At 36.3% G+C, this 26,236-nt stretch overlaps 1 protein-coding gene across 2 annotated transcripts in view; it reads left to right on the forward strand.

Annotated features, from left to right (window-relative positions):
* STK26 (serine/threonine kinase 26) overlaps positions 1-26,236 on the forward strand; it is a 52,481-nt gene that overhangs the window by 19,052 nt on the left and 7,193 nt on the right. For both annotated transcript variants that reach the window (XM_057301095.1, XM_008967162.3), the window contains exons 3-6: positions 12,100-12,330; positions 20,936-20,992; positions 25,716-25,824; positions 25,914-26,071. In XM_057301095.1, the coding sequence (XP_057157078.1) occupies positions 12,100-12,330; positions 20,936-20,992; positions 25,716-25,824; positions 25,914-26,071 (555 nt within the window). The remainder of the gene's footprint in view (positions 1-12,099; positions 12,331-20,935; positions 20,993-25,715; positions 25,825-25,913; positions 26,072-26,236) is intronic.

Here is a 26,236-nt window from a genome sequence, read left to right on the forward strand (position 1 = left end):
AAAGGGAATAGCAATAATAAAATTGTCACTGAGATTGCTGAAATCTCAGCCCTGTATTGTTAATGTAAGCTACTTTCTCATATATATTAACTGTATCGTGGTGTACAGTATGGAGCTTTTATGCTCATTTGTAATAGTTCTTCTTAGGTTAGGTTTTCAGGTACAACTATTTCACACATACACACACACATACTTACCATTTTACTTGGTTTTTAAGTGTATTCTTATTTATTAATGCACTGTTCCAAATCTTTTAAAGAATTAGATAGAGTAATAAAAACGAACAATAAGCATTTGTTTAGCCTTGCACACATATACACACACATAAACACAGACTTTGATGATATTTTTCACTTTGGGAAAATGAAAAGGTGATTATTGAAAAATTAGAGACCATTCTTTTGTTCAACAACCTCCTCTCTTTTTGCCAAGATTAAAATCATTTCCTATTGATGCCATCATGCCATCAGTATCATTTTCTTTTGATCATAAAATGTTAAAGCCAGCAGGACCCAAGAGATAATTTTCCCTAGTCCTACGATTCCATTGGGTAACTCTTAATAAATACTATTTGATTAAATTCATTCAGAATATATATTTGATTAAGGAGGAAAATGTTGGAGGGAAATTATTCTGCAGCCACTTTCTCATTAAGAATGAAAAGGTAAGTCTATGTAAAATTCCACTTTTTCAATCAGTGTTAATTTTCTAAAAGAACTCATGGTGTTAATAATTTAGTGCTGTGCTTACAAGCTTCAAACATATTGATTTTAATTGGAGTTCCACATCTAGAAGAAAGATAGGCAGTGACCAAATCAATTTTGTTTTAATCCAATGCATTTTAATAAGTGTGCTAAAGATTCACCATAACATTACCCATGATAGTTCGATATTTGCTATAAGGGGCTGCTGCCTTAAATTCTAACCAAAGGCATTTATTTCTGAAAGTACTAGAATGACATCCTTTTATTTTCCCTCTAATATGGATAGCATAAAATGAGGCTCTCAGCATCTGTCACTTCAAAGTGCCCTGTGTGGGTTTGATTAAATAATGGCCTGAATAAATTAGGATACCTGTTTTATCATTCATATATTAACAGAGTCTTTGTCTTTCTTTCATTGTATGGCCTTTTCCCCCTTTCCAAATGAATATTTTATAGTTACGGCTTGTTATCAATCCCAGGCCATATTTATGTAACCTCGTGTTTAGTCAGTAATAATCTCTGTAATTTTAACATTAATGCTCCTGGTTAAACCTGACGCCTGGTTGAATTGTGTATTTCTATATGTATTTAGCACAATGAAATTAAAAGAAATTTACAGCAGAGTGGTATGCAAACTGTGGCTCTTCAAGGCCTCTAATCTTTGCATTAGAGTATGAAATCATCCTGGATGCTCCAGGACATACAGTAGACATGTGGTTCTGGTTAATAGTGATTGTAGATGTGCTTCTAGAATCAGATTTATATATACCACTGATATGCATCCTTGTGTATGTGGCTGCTACCAACTCTTCTTTGAGTATAGCTCCATATTCTTTCGAGAATTGCTGTTTTGCAACACAAGTAACTGTCTCCAGTTGAAGGAAAAAAATCTCAAAGTTGTGACTTCGCAAAGTTTTTGTTATGTTAATCACATGAAAATAGGGATTGACTTAAAATTTCATACCTATGTTAACATCCGTCAGTTTACTGAATATAGTCTCCCTTTCACCAAAAGTCAGAAGTCAAGTTGCAAATGAAAAGATAATCACATGCCAAAGATTTCATTTTAGGAGGGACCCCAGGTAAATACCCTGCAAACATCCAACGGCCATGGTGTGTAAAGGGCCCTACTGGATACTGTGAGGATAGCTGGCACTGAGTAAGGCAGAGCCCTATCCTTAATAAGCCTGCTATTGAAAATAGAAAGTCATGGCAATGAAAGAGAATGCAAACATAGTAAAATGTGTGCTCTAATGGAGGCACAAGTAAAGTCCTGTGGGAGGGCAGAAGATGAAGCGATGGATTGGTTAATCAGGTTCCCCTAGGGGGATGATAAGGCTTGTTTTGTTTTTAATTAAAGATGCTGCGATTTTCAGAGATGGAGAAGGAGAGCAAGGTATTGTAGACTGAGAAAATGGCATGAGTCAAAGGCTCAAAAATTTAAAAATAGAGTCATTTCCTAATGGATCACTGTATTTAAGTTTGTATGTCTAAGGTATTACCTACTGAAGCATTGGGCTTGAAATATGTTCAGATATCCCTGGAATTTTCCCTTTGGAAACTTAGTTTCACTGGATGTTCAAATTCTCTCTCTCTCTCTCTCTCTCTCTCTCTCTCGAGAGATCTATATATATATCTATATATAGAGAGAAACGTATATAGATCTACATATAGATCTATATAACGTCTATCTATATAGAGAAACATATATATATGTTACTTTCTGAGTACTACTTTATATTCTGAGTGAATTTACTTCACAACTAGGAGAGAAAGACAAATAGAACTTTAGGTCCTGTATGAGCTGAACTTATTAGGTCCTGTATGAGCTGTATGAACCCCTTGACTTCCTCCGGGATAGTCACGTGTATATAATGGGACATGGCCAGTGTGAAGGATGAGAAATCAGTCTGGACAATGACTCATTCTGCTGCTCTTTATCTATTCTTGGTGTCTAGGCCCACTTCATTACAGTGTTAGAGTGTTGGGGCTTGAATACGGTCTACTAGTGATTTTGAATTTCTTACTGGAACAATGGCGTGGTATATAATTTTCATTTGAGCTATTGTGTGCTGTTATAGGCTTGGCCACATGATCAGTACCAATGAATCCATTACCTTGTTTCAAAACTAGGGTTGGTGATTGCTAGTGATGAAGGAAGGGGAACAAAGGGACTTGGCTTCTAATACTTCACAGATTCACACAGCTTCAGAGCAGTAAGGGATTTAAAGATTGAATACACCTCTCTCCCTCATACAGATGGTGAAATCGACATTAAGTCACTGATTTCTTGTAATTTTCAAGATAAGCAAAATTAAGTCAATTTTTTCCTGACCTCTCTGCTCTCTTTACCTCTGTAGTACTTATGAGAAACCAGACCTCCTTTTTCCTTTGGAATGACTGTAAGGTCAGAGAGGAATTAGCTAAATGATGCAATGGAATTTGCATCCAGCATTTATTGTGATGATAGCCTTGACTTTCGGTTTATTGAGAGAAGAATGTGATTGTTTACAGGATGTTTCCTTCCCTTTACCCATGGATATAATTAAAGGTTTAAGGGAACTTCAGATCCCAGAGAGTTAGTAAAAAACAAAAAACACAAAATTAGTTATTTCTTTTCACTTAAAAGGGCTTATATCCAAAGATGATTTACCTGGTTGAACAAAATAATCTGACATTTCTACTTTTAATTGAAATAACAGGAATGTGAAGACCTCCATATTTGTGAAATGGAGCTAATGAAAGTGCTGCCTATTATGACTTTGGTTCTTGCTTGAGGATTTTTAAGATAAGGAAAGTTATTAAATTTATTCTCGTTCTTTCCATATTTCATTTTTCTTTGGAAAAATGTGATATGTGGTTAAGTGACAATAGAATCAAAGAAATGTCTCATTCTTCTTTACTCCATTGTAAAATGAACTGTCTTACAAACATGTAAAGAACAGCATTCTTCACATCCCAGAATGTATCCTGCTTGCTTTCTTGTTCTTTTCCTCTGATCTAAGCTGGGGTAAAAAGAGGAATGCAAGTTAGGAGGCAGAGGAAGCTCTTTTCCTATCCTCTCGTGAGTAGGAGGAATTAAGATGAAGGAATATTATCAATTATTCTTTTGTTCTTAAAGATGAAGTAGACTCAAAATTATTAGTCAGGAGAAACTCCTCAAACTGCTATGTTATTCATACGCTATGTCAAAATCTTTTGTAATAATTTTAATGAAGTTATCCTTTACTAAAATATCTCATTCTAAGTATTTTTGCTAATGAGATGCATTTAAAAATAAGAATAATAAAATAAAGAGAAGATGAAAAAGTACCTATACATTTAATTTTATTTCTGCCTTATGAACACATTTTTCTTGCTGCTATGCACAAAATTGCTGAAAGTTTAAACAGTTGCCTTAATAGTATGAAATAATACTGTGTGAGACCTTTGACTTTATGCTTCACCATTGAGACCAGGGTTGGAGTGCTGTTGCCTCATTCGTCTCAAAACTGCCTTTTAAGTAGGTGGGTAAAGATAAGGAGTCAACTGTGAGTTGATAAAATGCTGTCTGATGACCACAAGGAAGCCCAGGGTTGATGTAATGACATATCCCTACTACATTTCATTTATCTCATTTCATGCATGTAAAATCTGGGAATTTGACTGCTACTTTATGTTGCAAAGGCAAGTTATAATAAACTTTGAGAAAGATGTAAAAATGTAAGTATACCATAAAAATAGGTAAGCTAATAACATTTTCATTGTACACTTAGTTAAAATATTTTGAGCCCTTATAAATATGGAAATACAAATTTAAATGACTGTCCACATAAAGAAATTTAACCTGAAGCCAAATTCTTCAGTTTAATTTGAAACATATACAGACATACTTAATTTTTATCTTAGTTCTTATTCTGTCATATGCAAAATACAGTGGAGCTAAGTATTTCACTTCAGAAATATAAATCACAGGGATCTCTTAAGAATTCCATAAAATTTTATCTGATAACTTGTAGTATGAACCTGAAGTTGTGCAAAGTAAAAAATTACTCTGCTAACATCACATTTTTCAAAGGTTGAGAAAATTTTGTGGGGAGTTTATTTTATCCTTCTGATTATTAAAGTAATCTGAGCATGCATGGTCATTTGAACAATTCTAGGCCTGCATAAACCTAGCACAAAATTAACAATTGATGCTAAATGTTGTTTTTTATTCCTGAACAATTTCATCAATTTGTGGGGGGTTTTAAATGAACAGAACTGGAAACCTTAGTATTAAGGGTTACTGAAGTATACAACAAATCACTGATAAAGCTGGAATTGGAGCTGTTGGATTCTTGACATTGGATCCTATGGGAATCATGACATGGAATGGCATCACTACTTTATCTCCTACACTCTAGAGGCTAGCCCATTCCAGTCTAGTTATTGACATGGAAAAAAAAATAGTCTGAGAAATGCCAGAAAGTCAAGATTACTTACGAATAATTTTTCTTTAAAATTGTAATATGAAATATTTGGTAGTTGTGCATACATATGAGGGCCAATCAATTGCATAGTGGTTCAACAATTATTTAAAAATTGCATCGTTTTCACCAACATCTTTCCCACCAACCCCCAACCACCACAGTCTGGTTACCATTCTACTCTAGGTCTATGAGGTCAATTTTTTATATTCCACATGTGAGTGAGATAATGCAGTATTTGTCTTTCTGTGCCTAGCTTTCTTCACTTAGCATACTGTCTTGCAGGATCATCCATGTTGTTGCAAATGATTGGTAAAAGGATACAAAATTTTAGTTAGGAGGAATAGGTTCAGAAGATATACTACACAACATGGTGATATAATTAATAATAATACATTGTATTCTTGAAAAATACTAACAGAGTGGATGTTAAGTGTTCTCACCACAAAGATAAGAAATATAGCATGTAATGCATGTTAATTAGCTAGATTTAGTCATTTCACGATGTATATACTGTATATTTCAAAACATCTTGTTGTATATGATAAATAGATACAATTTTGTCAGTTTAAAAAATTAATAAAATTATATCAGTTTAAATATAGAAAAGTCCTATTTTAAATTTTTTCAATTCTTTTAAGTTTAAATTTTTCAAATTCTTTAAGCATTGGGATAGTACAGAGTAGACATTAGACAATTGTGTGATCTCTTTACGATGGAAAATAATTTTGCTTTTATAGCAAAAGGGGTTATAGTTTAAATTACAAATAAATTCTAGCTGTAGTGAAGGAACCTTAGACATAACAGGAGATCTGCGTTCAGATTTAAGCTTTGCCACTAGTTAACTACCTTTTATCTTTGAACAATTTGTAACCTCTCCAGGGTATAGTTTCCTCCCTGTAAAAATATATTTTGGACAAGTTTGCTAAGTTCCTGTTCATCTCAAAGATTATCTAATTCTTTTAATTTCAAGAGTCTGTATCTCTTCTTAATTTCTCTAAGACTTACCATTTTAACATAAATGGCCTTAAATTACATAGCTTCCATTTAGTGATCCTAGCTTAGGACAAAACGGGTATACAATAAATGCTTGTTGCTGATGGTGATGATAAAGAGTTGGATTGAATGACCTATATACATTTCCTTCTATTTCTAAAAGCCCGTGATTGAGAGAGCAGTCAATCGTATTTGGATTATATCTGGCACTTAAAAAAGATAGTGTCCTGTTTTCTCGAACTCAGCACTGGTAAGAGTTATACGGCTGTTGACATTAAAATTCTGTTTTTTGTTTGTTTGTTTGTTTTGTTTTGTTTTGAGAAAGGCTCTCACTGTGTTGCCCAGGCTGGAGTGCAGTGGTGCGATCATGGCTCACTGTAGCCTCGCCCTTCTAGGCTCAGGTGGTCCTCCCACCTCAGTCTCCTGAGTAGCTGGGACTACAGGCACGTGCCACCATGCCTGGCTAATTTTTTGTATTTCTTTTTTAGTAGAGATAGGGTTTCACCCTGTTGCCCAGGCTTGTCTTGGACTCAGCTGAGCTCAAATGATCCACCTGTCTCAGCCTCCCAAAGTGCTGGGATTATAGGCAGGAGCCAACTGCACCTGGCCTAAATCTCCTTTTTTTTTAAAAAATGATATCTTGATTAGGAAACATTCAGCAAACATTTTAGGCAATGTTCATAAGGGCAAGTGAAAAATCTTAACACAGGCAATCATAATAGAATAGTAATTTAATTTGAGGCTCATAAACCAACTAGAGAATGACTTTTATTTATATGCATTCTGCTTCTTAGATGACAGGAAACTGTATATACATGGAAGTAATCCAGAAAAGCATTTCATCTCTAGCCTGGGAGAACCGATTTGATCAATTTAAACAGGTAGCTAAATATCTCTAGTTTAGTACATTGTTAGGCTGAAGTTTTTAGTTGCTCTCTGTGATTGTCAGGGCACTTTGTATTCACTGCAAGTCACTCCTGGTGTTCCCACTTGAGGACTTCAAGGAAGTAAGAAATCTTCTTTTAAGCCTTGATATCATTAGCACATTATTTGCTCATTATTTCCTGTAACACTCCTCCTCATCAATGAGTCACTGATAGGCCTACTTACAGGCCAGTCTTTGTAAAGTGCAAAAAGTTATTTTATAGCTACAGCATTCATAGTATGGGCTTTATTAATGTAGGAAGGCAGGTGCAAAACAATTCAACCTTACTCAGCTTGGTTCTTAGTTCTGGAAGATTCTTTTAGGATACGTGAGTTGAATCCTTCCAGGTCAAATCCTGTGAGAAATCTGCCTCCTCTTCCTTACATCTATTATGTTTTCACTCTCAGTCCCAGAGTCTTACTGGGGGTCTTAGTTAGCTAGTTCAAATTCAAAGAACTAGATTCTTTACCTTGGTTCTTTCCCACATTTTGCTCTCTAGGTCCCCATTCTGCGAGAACTCCAAGACTAATTCTAAATCTGTCTTCAATGTTCTTGTTTCTCCTGGCCACCAATTCCTAATGCCCCCCTCCACAAGTTGACCCATTTTCTACTAACTAGATCTAAAATTTTATCCTTCATCAATGTTGGCTGTTATCCTCAAAACTCTGTCATCAATCACATCTTAACCTATTATAGGCCCTATCGACAATACATAGACTATATTGGGTATAAACAATGTTTAAGAATATGTATACAAAGTACGGGATATGTTGCTTGTGTTTTGACAAACATTATGTTTCTAATCTTGAGTCATCCCTCGGGATTCCAGGATACCTTCTTCTCCTGTGTATACCAAAATTGGTGCATACTCAAGTCATGCAGTCGACCCTGCGGAACCCACATATATGAAAAGTCAGCCTTCCCTATACGTGGGTTTCACATTCTGGAAATATTGTATCTTTGATCTGTGTTTGGTTGAAAATAAATTCGTGTGTAAGTGAACCTATACAGTTCAAACCCATGTTGTTCAAGGGTCACCAGTGCTAATTTTAGAGACATATCCTTAGAAGAAGTATTGCAGACTTCATTTTTAAAAATATAGGTATGTATAGTAAATGCCAAAGTCCTCTTAGTTTTACTTTAATCTCCAACTTGTCCACTTTTAATATACAGAATTAGATGAGACCCATATGCTTGCCTGGGAAAAATAAGGATAATGGGTTCCCTGTAATCAAGGATACAAATTTCACATCCATCTGCTTAGTGGTTCCCAAGTGCTGATGTCGAGACTAGTGTTCAAATGACTACACAGGAATCATTTGGGGTGCTTTTTCAGAAGTATTGGTTGCAAGGCCCCAGTCTCAGTAGGCTGAATCAGTAGTTTTGGGGTAAAGCCTAGGTATCCACATTTTAAAAGTGATATAGGTAGTTCTAATTTATAGCCAGGATTGGAGAGCACCTAGAGAACTTGTAAGAGTTCTTTCAGCTGTCTGTTTCTGTGGTTTAAGTATCCAAGAAGCCTTCTTCTATCTGCTCCTTACTTTGCACAGGAGACAAGCAAGATGTTCACCTAACATTGTTTCCTTTTGGACTTCTTCAGAGTATTTCCATACTAAATAGTTGTTGTTGTTGTTATTGTTGTTTTAGTGGTAATGATACCTTCTGAATAAGACTTAAATTTCTAACAGTGTACTTATAGTTGAAGAGTGCAAATTCAAGTTAAATAACAGATAAAACAGGGCCAAGGAATAATCTGATTGCCCTGAGGAGGTGGATCTTTGAGGTTTTCATTTTCGTAGCCCTGTTTTGGTATGGCACGCGGAAATAGTCTGTCATTAATAAGTCAATATGAGCCTAATTTAGCAGTTCCTCCTATTTGACACTACAGAACATAGAGCTCTTTTTTGGGGGCAGCTTTGAGAAGGCAATACAAATGCAGATAGAGTAATAAATTGTGATTTTTGCAGTAGAGGTAAGGAATATTTAGACATTTCAGTATTTTTTTATTATTATACTTTAAGTTCTGGGGTACACGTGCACAACGTGCAGGTTTGTTACATAGGTATACATGTGCCATGTTGGTTTGCTGCACCCATCAACTCGTCATTTATATTAGGTATTTCTGCTAATACTATCCCCCCCAAGCCCCCACCCCCTGGCAGGCCCTGGTGTATGATGTTCCCCTCCCTGTTTCCATGTGTTCTCATTGTTCAACTCCCGCTTATGAGTGAGAACATGCAGTGTTTGGTTTTCTCTTCTTGTGTTACTTTGCTGAGAATGATGGTTTCCAGTTGCATCCATGTCCTTGAAAAGGACATGAACTCATCCTTTTTTATGGCTGCATAGTATTCCATGGTGTATATGTGCCACATTTTCTTTATTCAGTCTGTCATTGATGGGCATTTGGGTTGGAATTTCAGTATTCTTCAAAGAATATTTGATTTGGATGGAGAGGGAGCTGACTTTTCTTAGAGGTTCCAAAGAATGATGGGAATGATTAGGCAAACTAGATTCTTTGTTTAGGTGGCTTTTAATTGCATTCCTTGGGATGTTTGCTATTTATTTACTTGATCTTTTCCCTTGTGCTAAAAGCAGGAAGGAAACCTGTCTTAATAAAGACTTAGGATACTTTGGTTTAAAATGATGAAGGGGAAATTATAACTTTTGTATTATCTATCAGGGATTCAAGATTAGTAAATGGGGCAGGGGTCTCTATCCCTTAGCTAGTTAGGGAAGTGAGGTTATATTAGTGAAATCTTGTTTTCATAATTCCCTCCACTCTGAAAGTTGGTGTTTTGTAGGAGCATTGTTAGACGCAAAATAAAAGAGTAGGAAGTGCAAACATTGTGTAAATGATGGATCTTTCTCTTTTTCTGTGTCTAACTTGCTATTCCTCAATTTAAAATCTTAAACTATATCCATGGATTAGAGTTTACTTCAGTGCTTCTTTAAAATGCAAAATGTGACCTCGTTTTAAAATTTTTGATTTACATATTTGCAAGAACCCATTTATTGTAGGAAGCAAGGAACAGCCATATCCTCCCTGAGGTTGACTGTTTCAATCAAATCCTTTTAAAACACTAATTAGGAAGTTTAAGTGTTCATTTTTGTTCCTTAACAACAGAAGATTCTTGTTATAAAGTTAATGAATACATACACTTCCCAGAATGTCTTATCAGAAGATATATCCTATGTATCTTCAAATAAATGATACATTTCCAAATTTTAGAATTGTTTTATAACTGTATCAGGAAAACAGAAATATTTTTTCCAAAGGAAGTTATAAGGAGGTGAACCCATCACCAAGCTATGTAGTAAGTATTTTTTCCACAAGGTATTACAAAGCCAAGAACCATCACCAAAAGTAGGAAGAGGTAACTGTGGGTTAGCCACTATGTATTAGTAGTCACAATGAAATACAATGTCTTGGTAAAAGAGGACACCAAGGAAATCAATAATGATGGCACTCAAGTTTTTGAGAAGGTATTATAACCAAATATGGGCATTAAAAATGCATTTGCAACCTACTGGCAGCCTAAGCTATTTTTAAAAGCCCATATGGAAAGCTCAAGATGTGTTTGTTCCATGTGGGTACTGGAGGTGGGTGGGGATACACAAGTAGCTTGCAGTCTCAGAGACTTCTATATGGAAAGCACAACTTTTAGAAATGGAAAAAAATCCAATCAGAGAGAATGGGGAAGCTTATAAGGTAAACAGGTCATGTACAAACTGTATTTTAGGCTGTGTAAAAAGAGAACTTGGTGAAATTCTTTAAAAGCAGTCATGAGTTTTGGAGTTACCTCAAAAGGTAGTGGTTTACTGGAGTAGTAGTGTGTCCATTTGGTGATCATGGTGCAATGAACTTGATAAGAGAAAAACAATATTTTCAATGCCCTCTTTGTCTAATAAAGGAAGATAAAAGGGACATGCTAACTCCATAATTGTCTTCTGAAATTGATGATGAAGTGAAACTAAGTAAAACTGTAGTAAATGAACAGATATTCTAGGTCCAGTTAACAAATTAGACATGATAGCTCACCAGAACTTGATAGAATCCTCTTATATTTTGAAGGAACTCAAAGTTTTTGATTAATAAAGCACTTAATGTGCTTTTGGCAGGGTTGGCAATCTTGAGTTTCTACTTGATCAGCAGTATATTTTCAGCAATATGAATTTAAGTAAGTATATAAAGTTTGTCTTGGGGTAAAATTTTAATTCAAAATTGTATATTATAAGATACAGAATATTTCTGAATCAGGAAACAACAGTGAATTTATAAATCTAAGTCATGCCTATACATTTGTTAACCTTAAAAGCCTATGCTTATTCCAGATTTTATTGTAGTGAAGTGTTAAATTATTCTGGATCTTCACTATGACATGAGTTGTGAAAAGTTCAATGTGTTACCATTTTCTCATGATTACTAGCAATTATTACAAAGGTATAGAATCTTAGTTCAGCTATTGATGATAAGATTACATATAGATAAGATTCCAACTAATGAAAAACAAAGACCTGTAAAGCCTGGAGTCTTTTGTGGTCTGTGTTATTTAGATGGCGGTTTGGAAGTGTAGCTAAGATGATTGGGATATCCGAGTTGGAGAGAGAGGAGTGTTAAAAGGTAATATTGGCAGAATGTTAGAAACTTAAACAGTTCACCTTAGCTTAGGTTAGATATTCTCCCACTATTGCTACATTTGCATTAATGTGTAAACTGTGTATAATCAGTGGCTTTATTCCAAAAAGTGCCTGATGTTTTGGCATGCACTGGATATATTTGCTGTGTGAGAATGTTTGTGATAGCAGGATCAGCTAAGCTCAGTTAGTGTGTATGATTCACTAGACTATGGACTAGCTGCCTGTTTGGGATTACAGTTGTTCTAACAAAGCACATGTGGGGAGTCAAAGGAGTTTGTATGCTTTTACAAAAATTTGTTATTTGTTATGTGATTTATTTTCCTTCATCAAAAAAATTTGATTCAAAACATTTGTGTTCTTTCTTTTTCTCGTTCCCCACTCCCTTTAGAATAACATAGCTGATCCAGAAGAACTGTTCACAAAATTAGAGCGCATTGGGAAAGGCTCATTTGGGGAAGTTTTCAAAGGAATTGATAACCGTACCCAGCAAGTCGTTGCTATTAAAATCATAGACCTTGAGGAAGCCGAAGATGAAATAGAAGACATTCAGCAAGAAATAACTGTCTTGAGTCAATGTGACAGCTCATATGTAACAAAATACTATGGGTCATATTTAAAGGTAATGTGTGTGCTGTATTATTTAAGTCATAAGGTATTTTCATTAGAAGTTTTTTAATTCTATTTTTTTGAAAGGCAATGTCTTAAATTAGGATTTGGCAGTCTATGGCTTCCAGGCAGAATCCAGCTCCATTTATAGTGCCAAATAAACCGTTGTTAGATTTAGCAGCTGTATTCTGAATGCATCCCAGTACTCAGCTGCACCCCTTTTCCACACCTGAACTTTTGGTTTGATGGAGGAGCAGAAATGCAGCTGGTCCTGGAGACATCTCCTTTGTCAGGAAAGAGCTATCCCCCTGGGTTTCCAGACACTATTCTCAATGGTCTTAACTGTCTCAACCTCAGAACTGATGGAACATGTAAGTATGTCACTTATTTCATTGAGTTATGGTAGTTATTTACACATTTCTCTCCCCCACCAGGTTGTGAGCTCCTTCATAGCAGGGAGTTTAGCTTAACCAGTCCTGGTACTTACATTCCTTAGCACAGGGTATGGTACATCTTAAGCACGTGGTAAATATTTGTTAAAATGGAATTAAGTGGAATAACATCTGCCTCCCCCTCCAAATAAAAGTTGGATTTTTACTGGTTCCAGGATCATGGGATTAGCAGACACCTGAAGTTCCAGCAGATGGAGATGTTACTACATAGCAGAAAACTGGTTGGTAAAACCCAGTGGTTCTTGGGTTCCAGAGTTAGAAGTCAGGATTCGTGTCTGTTGAAATGTGAATAATAAATAGTTGAAAAAAGCCCCCATGAACTCTAGCTTAGTTTGGAGTTTGAATCATTTTAAAATTAAAATTGTTTATCCTTGTATTGCAGTTTTTCAAATGAAGGCTGTGCTAGATCTTTGCCATTCAAGGTTTAAAAGGAGGGAAGTGTTTGTTGTTACTGGTTGATCTATAGGCCAAAAAGAGCGTATCTATAACTAATTAAGCTGTTGGCCTGCGTAAAAATTAATGCTATCATTTTATCCTCTGCTGACCAAATAAAACTTCGGATATCCGTCTATACCTTTACCAAATAACCTGTCTTCAAGTTCACAGATTCTTTCTTCTGTTTGATCAGTTCTGCTATTGACACTTTATTGTATTGTTTCATTTCATTCATTGTATTTTTCAGCTTTGAAATTTCTGAGTTTTTAAAATGATTTAATCTACTTGTTAAATTTATCATTTTGTTCATTTATTGTTTTCCTGATTTCACTTGTTTCTTTGTATTTTCTCGAAGTTTGCTGAGCTTCCTTGACACAATTATTTTAAATTATTTGTCAGGCAGTTTATAAATCTCCATTTATTTGGAGTCAGCTACTGGGAAACTACTGTGTTCTTTTGGTGGTGAGATGTCTCCTTGGTTTTTCATGTTTATTATTGCCTTATGTTGATGTCTCTGCAGTTAATAGAGCAATCGCCTCTTCCAGACATTACAGGTTTCAGTGTGAAAAGACCTTCTTCCTCTGTAGGACAGTGTGAGAGCAATGGCTGGGTGGGTTGCAGTGGTTCTGGCTCCAATGAGGGCATAGGAGTATAGTTCCTGTGCAGCTTTGTCACTTGAGATTAGTGTTGACAAAGATTGCAGGGATCCTCAGTGGTCAATACCTTGGTTGTCTACAACAGTGGTGAGGGCTGTTTGAGGTCTTTGGTGGCAAGAGCTGCTAGGGTCCCCCCAGTCTCTTTTTCTTCCACCAGAGAAATCATAGCCGAGTAGATCCCTTTTGGCATTGGGTCTGCTTGTGGGCCCACTTGAGGTGGCACTAGTGTCTAATGAGTGATGCCCATGGAGTGGCCACAGAACTAAGGCTTCAAGCATAGGCATATCTGGAGGGACATGCTCTGGGGCCCAAGCCAATAGTAATACCAACGTCCTAGGTACAAATACCCCCTACTGCTGCACAGAGCTACAGTGGCTCTGAGGGTGGCGTAGGGCCTAGCTATTTGTAACATCTGAGCTGATGTCTGGAGCATAGGCACGCTCAGAGGGACCTTGTCTCCAGAGCCTGGGATGTGAGCTAGCTCACTATGGCAGTGATTGGCTCAAGTGTCTGAGCTGTGGGTGGGTCCAGTGCAACCACTCAGCTGGTCTGGAGTCCAGAACACAGGCTAGCTTTCAGTGGTGACTGTGTGGATGTCTGGAGCATAGGCACACTCAGAGAAACCTTGGCTCCGGGGCCCTGGGGTGTGAGCTAGCTCACTGTGGCAGTGGCTCCAATGTCTGAGGTATGGTTGAGCTCAGTGAAGACGCAGAATCTGGGTCTGGAGTGTGGGCACTAGTGGAGTGGCCATGACTCAGAGGTCTGGAGCTGCATCAGTTTTCAGAGTGGTGGCTTCTTTCTCCATGTGGCTCAACAATGTCTTCTTCTTGAGATGAGAGAGTTTTGTAGTCATGTATTCCTCTTGGGGTTCCCTGGCAGAAATGGCTGTTGGCTACCTCAGTAGCAAGAGATGCCAGTGTCCTCTGCAGAGCAGGCCACTGGGGACCATGATGGCTTCTACTGTGTAGTGATACCAATAGCCTCCACCTTTCATCTTTGGTCCTAGACATTTCCTGGCCTCTCAGGTATGCTGATCTCCTCAGTGATCCTTCCTGTGGAGTTATTCTTTCTTTTTTGCTCCACTGTGTTTCTGCAGATTGTTAAATAGGCCCTTGAATCCTTCCAGGGTTACTTGGGTTTGTGGATAGCTGTCTATATTTGGGGGCTTTTTATGTATATGTGGAGGGAGGGGATGATTAAAACTGGTATCTCCTCTGCCGTCTTGGTGACTTTGTCATCGCTTTCCATCTATCTGTATCTATATTGGTTAATACTGATATAGAAATTTATCACAAATTTCACTGCCTGTTTACAAAACCCGACTTATTCTAATATTGGATGTATGTGGTATGAATGCATAGTAGAATGAATCATTAAGCAGCCAAACAGCCACTATATATTACACACTGTATTAGGTGCTGAAGATATAAAAGTGAACAAACTCACTACTGCTGTCAAGGCACTCACAGTCCAGTTTTGCACTGAAATGATGCCAATTTTATGGTTAAAGTATGTACAAGGTATAGATGATGCACAAATAAGTAAGTAGTCACTTCTGTCCTTTTCAGGAGTGGCATGAATAAAAGGCCTCCAAAAGGAGGTGATAATGCTAGTAATTTCTATCCAATTTCAGCATTTACATCTAAGTGTTAGCTATTACTGTATTTTACTACATACATAATTATTTGCTCCTTTGTGTGATAATTTTGCTGTCATATTTGTTCCTAAAAAGCTAATTCAGCCCATCATATTCTTTTTTAGAGATCTCATGAGTGATTACGCAGTCTCAGTAGTTTTAGGTTCTCCTCCTAATTCCCATACAATTCCTTGGTGGTACATAGCCCCAGGAATTTGTTGTCGTGTGTGTGCGTGTGTGTGTGTGTGTGTGTGTGTGTGTGTGTGTGTGTGTGTGTCTGTGTGTGTATCATTTGCTGATTCTGGTTTACTCTTTCTGGACTGAATCCCGGTATTTCCAGACTCACTCTAGGGCAAAACTGAATCCTTGCTACTTTCAGGCATCTGTGACAAATACACTATTTTTGGTTGCTGACCTAAAATATTAAATAAGCCCTATTTAAAATGGCTATTCCATAATATATTGAAAATTGGTACTGATATGGTTTGACCATTTTATTGGTTACTTATTTATTCATATTCAATACTCCCATGGAAAATGAGTGACAGCTCTATCTTCTTTTCCTAAGATTTCATATAGAGTGTTTTTTAAGTTGCACAGTAGTATACATGTACTAGTCACCCACTATTTACTTAATCTTTAAATAATTAAAAACTAGTTTTTTGTTTGTCCCAAATTTTCATTGTAAAGTGTACTCAGACCAGCCAGTGCTACAAAACCATCGTCCAAGATAGCTTCTTAAGGGATTAAATCAAATTATTTTTATCTCCTTCACCCATCATTAACTAAACTCTATGATATAAAACACTACTTTGAAGAACATGTTGCTTCATGATAAAATTGTAGAAATGTGCAGCTGGCTTATGTTGATTATTTGTGTTCTGAATCTATTTAAAGTAAATAAATCTGTGTGTATATACATATGTCTTGAGACATATGTATATACACACAGAGAAAGAAATATTCTATAATCTTACAACATTTTCATACCATTTATTTAAATCACTTTCTTAAATTGACCAACTCATTTATTTTCCATTTATATTACAACATAGTATGACTGTGTGGGTTTGTATTTTTTTCTAAACTAAAATCACGTCAAATATAACAGGATTCTGTTTCATGTAGTCAACATAAGTCAAGGCCACATCGTCTTCGTGCCATCAGGGAACTGGTTGTTATCAGTCAACTTACATACTTATTGTGGCCCATTGTTCCATTTCAGGTGACATGGAGGATTTTGTGAGTCAAGTTAATTGAGCAAACTGGGAAATGGGTTGTTCTTACACAGGATGTCATCCATAACTAAGACCTCACTGTAAGCTGGAGGAAAAGGTTATTACATTTGAGAGAAAATTATATGTTCTTTGAAACTGTATGCAGTTGTAGTGATTTCCTTGAGACATGCAAAAAATGTACTAGGTATTCATTTTGACTAAGCTCACTGTATAACTTCATTTTTGAAAACAAGAGTTAAAAACCAGACAAACACATCAGTATGACCACAGTGTTTTCCTTTAATTTTAGTTCACTGGGCAGATTTTCTTGACAAAGTTAGTCTTTATGAAGAGTGCTAAAATAAGCAAACCCTTCCCTTCTGATCTCATAATATTGGAATAATCTTTTATAATCTTTAAATATTTTTCTAGTTCAATGTAAATCTTAAAATGACACTCAGGCATTGAATAGAATTTGAATCATGCCTTTATTTGCTGCTGAAAATTGCCTTTAGATTTCTGTGTATGTTAAGGAAATATTGCCTCCCACCCACCATCACCAGTATTTATGAAAAAAAAAGAATTGAATGAAGTAAAATATTTCAGAATCATCTGTACGGCTTTGTGGCCTTCTCCTTATTTTTCACTGAAACTGTATGTGCTTACAGCCAGTTTATGTATGCTCAATGCCTCTGGAATATTCTTTTATTGTTAACATTTGTTTTGGAGTTCTCTTATAAAACTTGAAGAAAATGGAGGCTAGAAAGTTTGTTCCTTCTTAAAATGTTCTTTTCTCAAAATAGGAATAGCTTTAAACTTAATATAATACACCTCTAAGAAGCCCCATGTTAGATTCAATTCAACAGACGCTTATTTATTAATGCCTACTATGTGTATTCCTCCTCTTTTGCATATTGTGGTTAATCTCATCTACTTTCGTCTGACAACTTCTAAACTGATGTCTCTGGTTTCATCCTCTCTGCTCAGCCCCAGATATGTGTTTTTTAACTTGCTTCATATTAATAGCCTGCTTATCTGTGAGTACATCAAGTGCAATAACCCTCAAACTAGGGAGGTAGCATTTGAACTAAGTCTTGAGTATGATTTTGATGGGGGTTGGAAGGTGCAAGTGGGGTAGGGACACAGCATTCCAAGCTGGAAGAAAATGACTCAGAAGTGGTAAATTTTCTAGCCATATTCTTGGCAAGATGATCTCTACTGTCACTTCCAGTTTTATAAAGTCTTATGTGCTATATGTTTTTTTTAATCAGGCAACATATACTTAACACTAAATTTGCCATTTTAAGTGTACAGCTCTCTGGCATTAGCTACATTCACATTGATTTTGTGGGTTTTTTTTTGTTTGTTTGTTTTTTGGGTGGTTTTTGTTTTGTTTTGTTTTTTTGTTTTGCTTTTTTTTTTTGTGACAGGGTCTCACTCTGTCTCCCGAGCTGGAGTACAGTGGCGCAGCCTTGGCCCACTGCAGCCTCCACCTCCCAGGTTCAATTGATCCTCCCACCTCAGCCTTCCGAGTAGCTGGGACTACAGGCATATGCCACTACACCTGGCTACTTTTTTGCACTTTTTGTAGAGATGAGGACTCCCTATGTTGCCTAGACTGCTCTCAGACTCCTGGACTCAAGCGATCCTCCCACCTCGGCCTCCCAAAATACCGGGATTACAGGCGTGTTGTGCAGCCCTCACCACCACTGATTTCCAGAACAAATAAGGATTCCTTATTTTCAGATCTAGAAATTGAGTAGTTGTAATTTTAATGCTTAATGGTATATACTACTTTGTAAAGTCACATTTCAAGCTTTCTATGAACACGTTTTACTGACAGACAGTTGGCAAGTTTCTGTTTTGAATTAGTACAAACAAAAAGGCGCACATTGTTTTTAACTTGGAAAACAGGTGCTTTCATTCATGCAGAACTGCAAAATAGGCAGGCATGTTTTATAAGATCTTTTTCTTTTAAATGTCAGATGAATGGGAAGCTCTCTGAATTCATATGATAGAGTATAGTACTTGTTAGAAACAAACTTGTGGCAGAAGAAACAATTTTTAACCTATCCACCATTGTAAGAACCACTTTTTTCTTCTCTTGAAAAAAGTATAAAGGTACATCAGAGTCACAATTCTCAGGTTGTGAGTGCCTAGGTTCTATACACAAATACAAGTTATATGAACCTTTCCTGGAACTCCTCTTCCCTCACCAGTATTGTGGGAATTTATTTCCTCTATTTCCTAATGTAGACTTCACTGCTAACCAAGACTCTCAGCTTTCTGCTCACAGTGCCTGCTGGCCATCTATGTCAGGACAGAGTGGATGTCAAGATTAGTGGAGGAAGTGGTAGGGGAATATTGTTCCTCCCTTTCTCTTACAAATTCTACATAGTGTCAGCATATGGAAAGGAGAATCATTTTGTCTTAATTAACTGAGCCCTCCCTTCATGATCGCTAACCCTAGGCCACATCCCATTCCCCACACTACAATGTCAGTTCCACTCTGATTCTTCAACCCTCTCCCATCCCCTAAGCACTCATCATCATGTCACTGGATTCCATTCTCTGCCTTGATAAAGTCACATCCTCATGGAGATGCCTGGAAATTTTAAATTGGACTCCTGAATACCTCCCAGGGATTTTTGAGTTTGAGGGCTACTGGCAGTAGCTTGAGAATCTTCACCCCGCAGCTGGGGTTGTAAAGGTGAGAAATGTGTTTCTGGCATCCCAAGTTGAGGCACCATGCTGAATATATTTTCCTACTTGAAATATTGTTAGGATATAAATAGTAGTGAGTTTCTCTGGTACTTTTTATGCTATACTACGAATGAATACATTTGTGTGAAATTGTCTTTTGGGAGGACTACCCCAGGAACTTAGGCATTATTTTTATGGGAAAATGCTTGCTTTTAAAATTCTGAACATCTTACTTAAAAATCAACTTTTGGAACACAGTCCAGTCACTACTTGGCTGCTGCCAGTATAGTAAAGCCAACCATTCTACTTCCAGTCAGCTCTTTGGTCCCACAAAAATTCAGAGAATACCACTCATGAAATGGTATGGAGAGAGAGGTGTCCCTTGTATTTAAGCTATAGCTAAAATAAAAAGGGTTTAATGGTTTATTCCAGTGTTTAACTGATGGTACTGAATGGTATGTGTGTGTGTACACCGGTTTTAGAATTTGTATACGTATATTCCTCCCAGGAGCCCCATTTCCTCTTGTTCAGCTCACAGGGAAGTTAATTCCACCTGGAGAAAGCACATATTTTTAAAGCTACACTCTCCCTTTTTCTTATCCATTTACATCAGAGGTAAAATGAACAATATTCTTTCTAGGTTCTGTGTGTGCCAAAAATGCCCATTAACCGTAGCTGATAAAAGTTTGAAGTACATCAAAACAAATGAAAGCCAACAACGGAAATAAGGCAAAATATCCATTGTCCTCAAACTCAAACCCAAAATTTCTACAAGCCCTCATTTACCTCCTCATTCTTTAATGTAACTATCTTTTCTTTCCAATATTATTCAAGATAAGTATTTAAAGCTTTGTTTTTTATAAAAATTACTAATAGTTCAACAATAACAAACAGTACTTTTATTTGTTTAGCTATATCATAGGCAAAAAGGTATGCGGGTAGTCTAAGCTCAGAATTTTAATTTGGAATGTTCTATGGAAAAAATATATTCGGGGTTCCCAAGCAACCATTTTTAAACCTACATTTTAGAATCTGTTCTTTATTTTTTTAATTTTTAATTTTTGTGGCTACAAAGAAGGTGTAAATATTTATGGGGGTACATGAGGTATTTTAATAAAGGCATATAATGTATAATGATCACATCAGGGTACATTTACTCTCTGTGTTACAAACAGTCCAGTAATACTTTTCTACTTATTTTTAAAAGTATAATTAAATTATTATTGACTATAGTCACCCTGTTGTGCTATCAAATACTAGATCTTACTCATTTTCTCTAACTACTTTTTGTACCCATTAACCATCACCAACTCCCCCTCCCTACTATCCTTCCCAGCATCTGGTAACCATCCTTCTATTCTCTATCTCCAAGGGTTCAATTGTTTTAATTTTTAGCTCCCACAAATAAATGAGAACATGCAAATAGAATCTGTGCTTTAGTATGTGAGATTTAACATTTTTGCTAGTATGTTATTTTGGCTCAGGTTTGTAATTATTAAATTGTTTCATGGCTTTACAGGGGTCTAAATTATGGATAATAATGGAATACCTGGGCGGTGGTTCAGCACTGGATCTTGTAAGTATTTTAAAATAGTTACACACAGATGCAAATGTGTGCATATGCACATACCTTAATTTTTTAAATTGAAGATTAATGGCTTTTGAGCATGCTAAGTGGTTGCTTTAGTTAATATGTTCAAATTAAATTCTTTTTTCATGACCTCTACCTTATGTAGGTACAGATGTATTGTACGTTTGAACATGTTGCTGGCATTCTAAGACTATATAAGAAATGCAAATAGCTTAATAAAATAAAGTCTCCCAAATTAGAAGGGGATGTGTGTATCCATCGCTGTCAAAGTTTGACTTTTGCAAGCTTATCCCTGAAAAAACTGAGTTTTCTTAGATTTTTAAAAAATATGTAATTGAGATAACTGTCACTAAAAGTGATTTTTATGAACTGAATGTTTGTGTCCCCCCAAAATTCATGTGTGGAAATCCTAACCCCCAATGTGATGGTATTAGGCGGTGGGGACCTTGGGACCTAATTAAGTCATGAAGGTGAGTTCTCATGAATGAGATTAGCACCCTTATAAAAGAGTCCCCAGAGAGCTCTCTGACTTTCTTTCCACCACGAGAGGGTGCAGTGAGAAGAAGGCCTTCTGGAAACCAGGAAGAGTGCCTTTACCAGACTCGAATCTGCCAGCCCCTTGATCTTGGACTTCTTTCCCAGTCTCCAGAACTGTGAGAAATATTGTTTAAGCCCCCCAGTCTGTGGTATTCTGCTATAGCACCTGAATTGACTAAGATAGTGGTACTAGGGTTCTAAACAAGGTTGGCCTACAGATCCAGTTCTTCACAGAGTTCTCTCTGCCCCTCTATAGGTTATTTGGAAATGTGATGGCATTTGGGTTGTCACAATGACTTAGAAGTGCTCCTGCCATTTTTGTGGTCATGGATCAGAATGCTAAAATCCTGCAGTGTGCAGGAAAATTCAACCCAATGAAGATGCATTTACACACAGAATGCCTTTGAGAAACACTGGTTGTTCCCCAATTCAGTGTGATCCTATCAATGTTGAGTTTCTTTCCCTTCCTTAAAAATCTTTATTAATATGATACTATGTTTAAAATTCAGTATGACTTATGAGAGGCAACTTAGTATAGTAGAATGACCACTGGGCTGGCCTGGGGTGTTTGAGGTTATAGGTCTGGCTCTGTGCCTGTGAACCAGACACAAACTTCCTGGACGTAGGTGTTCTATAAAACAAAGAAGTTGCACTAAGTTATTTCTAAGTTCCCTTCCATCTTTAATATTATATTTTTTTATTTGCATGTTTCTGCCTTAGAAATTATAGAGTATGCTGTTTCTAAGAAAGTGTTTTGATTAAAATAATCAAGTAATATTTTAATTCTTATTTTTTTAGGTGGAGATGAGTTTTCCTAACTGAAAGTGATTAAATATTTTTAAAAGGCTTTAACCTTGACTGCCAGTAACTCAAAGTTTCAAATAATTTTATGAACAGAAATGACTATAAGAGATTTTCTTTCCTTTAGGCAGAACCATATTTAAACCATTCTAAAGAAATGGTAATTAAACTTGATGGAGAGCCTCATCTACTACTAGGAATTCATGTCAGTTTAATCAGTTGCTGAATTTGGTAATCTTTCCTTGTGTCTAATCTAATTCTTATATCCTAAAGCCTGAGTTCATTATTTTTCTCTCGTCTCTAGTGAGAGAACACCACTGATGTTTCTTTGTGTAATAATCCTTCATGCATATGGAGTCAGGCTTCATTCTCCTCTTGAAGTTAAATGATCTCATTTCTATTTGTCTTGTCACAGAGTCATATTATTCAATAGTTTTTTCATTAGCTCTACAAGAAGCCTCTCAATTGTTTCATGATCCTCCTTCCATTTTTTGAATATTAAGAGCCCTTTCCAAATTTATCAGTTGTCTTATCTGGTCCCTCAGGGTGCTCACCATATCTCTTCCCCATTTTGGAAGCACTGGCAAAGCTAGGCCACTCTGTTCAACAGGATCACTGATAGCAATGTTAAGCAGTGAACACTGGCCTAACCCCAACCAACGACCCAAATCTGTGTCCCCTAGTAGTAGTTTGGTCAGTTTTATGAAATCTCCAAGTTAAATGATTGTGAGATCTTAATCTCATCCTGCTATTCTGAACTCTACTTAATAAAACAAATAGCCATTAATAACAGTTTCAATGAATGAAAAATGTTGTTAGTACTGTATTGGTTAAGAATCAAAAGGCCTAGGTCATAAACCCAGTGCTAACACTGACTGCCTGGCAAATATTGGGCAGCCCTTTAGCCTCCTTGTGTCTTAATTTATTTACATGTTAAATGAAGAAATTGAATCAGTAATCTCTAATTTTGTGTTCTTAGCTCTAAAATTCAATAATATTGTGATTTAATTATAAAACTCATTTAACTAGACTTTACAGGGAGAGCAGATAATGAGAAAATGTGCTATTCCTTTTTCATGTATATTCCTGTACAAATAAATGCTATCGTTTGGGGGAATCTAAGACAGGATTAGGTGTAGAGGAAGGCTCTGCTACTAAGAACAAGAGGAAATAAGAGGGATGTTTAGCGGAGAGTGTTTCTCACATTAAACTGGTGCCTGGTACCTAACTAATGGAATAACATAAGATTACAACTTGTCATTTATGTTAACATTATACAGTGTCTACCTTGAGTCACTCCCATTCTTGAAAAACAATTTATTGTATGTGAGCAGACTTTGAGTATATTGCACATCATTTTATTGAGTTTATTATGCTCCACTTCTTTCCAAAAAGAATCGTGGTGGCTTGCAACAAAAACACATATAATAAGATGACTAGAATAAAACATGAGCCCCAAGAAAAAAGAAACAATATGCTAACCATAAGAGAGGGCATAAAATAGCAGACTGCATTAGGGACTGGCTGGAAGTTAAAGTGTGACGAAGATCCATGAGCTCACAAATGTACAGTCTTCGAAAGAGTCAAGATCCCTCTCTTGCATATTCTTACTTGACAACAGAGGCAAATTACACAAGGCAAGTACACTGCCCTGGGACAGAGATATTATCTGTTAGAGACATGGCAAGGTCTTCAGTTATCGGAGAAAAGTTCAAATGGAGAAGTCTCCCTGCCACAGAGTCTTTCTTCCCATCCTCCTCTAGCACCCAGTTAATTGAGATTTCACTTTTATTGAATTTTAACATGAACCTAAAATATAGCAGATAAGCTCATGAATCTTTAGGATCCCCTTTTTGTTGTTTTTACTTAAATATTTTTAAAAACTTCTGTATTAGGTAATATACTGGCTTATTTATGTTACTTTTAGATGTCCTTCAGAATGATAGCTAGTAGGCCGTACATTAATCTTGCCCAATCACTGAAATAACCAAGGATATACCTCCCCTGGCCTTGCCAATGTCCTGTGATCAGATGATACTAATTACTGATCTTAAGTAGTGTGACATTTGTCCTTTAGTTATTTTGTAGTACCTCAGAAGTTCATTGCCAGCCATCAACAAAATAGTATGCCATTTTCAACCTTTCTAGAAGACTTTAGAAACTATTTTAATCACTACTGTTTGAATAGAAACTTTGGGGTGGAAGTTGATAGATTTGAAAGTAAATAGATAATGTTACCTAGGAAAGGGACCTATTGAATTACAGATATCCCTGGAGTATACTATATACCCAGACCACAGTTAATATTAGATGGTGAGACCAAAGTATGAGTTCTATTTTAAGCTGTTAAATTTCAACATGAAAGTGCCCTTTATTCAGCATAAATATGGCATTCATGAAAGATGAAAGACACAAGGTGCCAAAGAGCTGTGGATCCCTCCCAGTGTGAGGCAGAGTGGGCAATGTTTGATTTTCACCACCTCTTCCCTCCTTGCAGAAGCAAACAGAACTCTACCTCTGCTCTGACTTTAGATTCCCACCCTTTCCTGTAATAATATTGTACAGTCCACTGTTTGTGCTTTATGAGGTACCAGAATTTTAAAATAACCATTTATTTTAAAGAGGGATTTTCAGATATTCCATTACAAGTTCTCCTGAAACCTAATCATTGCTTTCCTTGTATTCCAGTTGGAACTATTGGCTTTGGTACAGGGATGGGGAAATAAAGGGATATGTGTTACATTTATTTGAAAAACATTATCCCTCCATGATTTAATTTTTTTTTACCATCATAGTCTGAATAGTTTAATTATTATATTCTTGGCTAAATTTACAATTTGAGTCTCAAAAAGGCTATTCTTTGCAATATTATTAAAATACATAAATGCTGACTGATATGATCAAATAGTTGCTGTGGAAATCTTATGGATTCTCTGACCTAAAAATCAGTTTCGTGTCAATATGTAGTAACTTTTTCACAGCAATTTCCTGAATTTAAGTAGCTGATTTCTCTTTTTTTCCATCTAAAGAAAAGATAGTTGGTTCTGTCATTACGTAAGCATATTTGTTTCATCTTTGATGTAAATATTCAGGAACCTCAGAATTTGAAGCCTAGTATATAGGTAAAAGGGCTCGTATTATCTTTCATTAAATTGAATCATTAAAAAACCTGTTCAGCCCTTTGACTGAACTCTTTTGCTTTCTTCCTTCACATTTTACATTTTTCCTTCCTTGTTTAGATATTGGTTTGACAAACAGAACGGCATCATGTGTCTAAGTGATTTCTTCATTTCAAAGGTACCAATTTTGAATTTTATGTTTCCAAACTTTTACACATGTGTGTATGTGTGTGTGTGTTTTTCCCCTTAAGCTTCGAGCTGGTCCATTTGATGAGTTCCAGATTGCTACCATGCTAAAGGAAATTTTAAAAGGTCTGGACTATCTGCATTCAGAAAAGAAAATTCACCGAGACATAAAAGGTATACAAAAGTCTAATATGAACCTGAGAAAAATAGAAGCATTCTGAGCAAGCTGAGTTTTTTTTTTTCTTTTCTTTTTTTCCTCCTAGCTGCCAATGTCTTGCTCTCAGAACAAGGAGATGTTAAACTTGCTGATTTTGGAGTTGCTGGTCAGCTGACAGATACACAGATTAAAAGAAATACCTTTGTGGGAACTCCATTTTGGATGGCTCCTGAAGTTATTCAACAGTCAGCTTATGACTCAAAAGTAAAGTATTACCTGTACAAACTGTTTTGGGCTTGTTAATAAATTATATATGGCACACTATCCTAGTTAATACACTGCCTTATTTTTCCTTGTTTCACAAGTGTTTCTTAAGCTAGAGTTATGTCATATTTTGCTGCTTAATCATAAATTCCCTCACAGCTAACT

Source organism: Pan paniscus, chromosome X (genome assembly GCF_029289425.2).
Source record: "Pan paniscus chromosome X, NHGRI_mPanPan1-v2.0_pri, whole genome shotgun sequence".
NCBI lineage: Eukaryota > Metazoa > Chordata > Mammalia > Primates > Hominidae > Pan > Pan paniscus.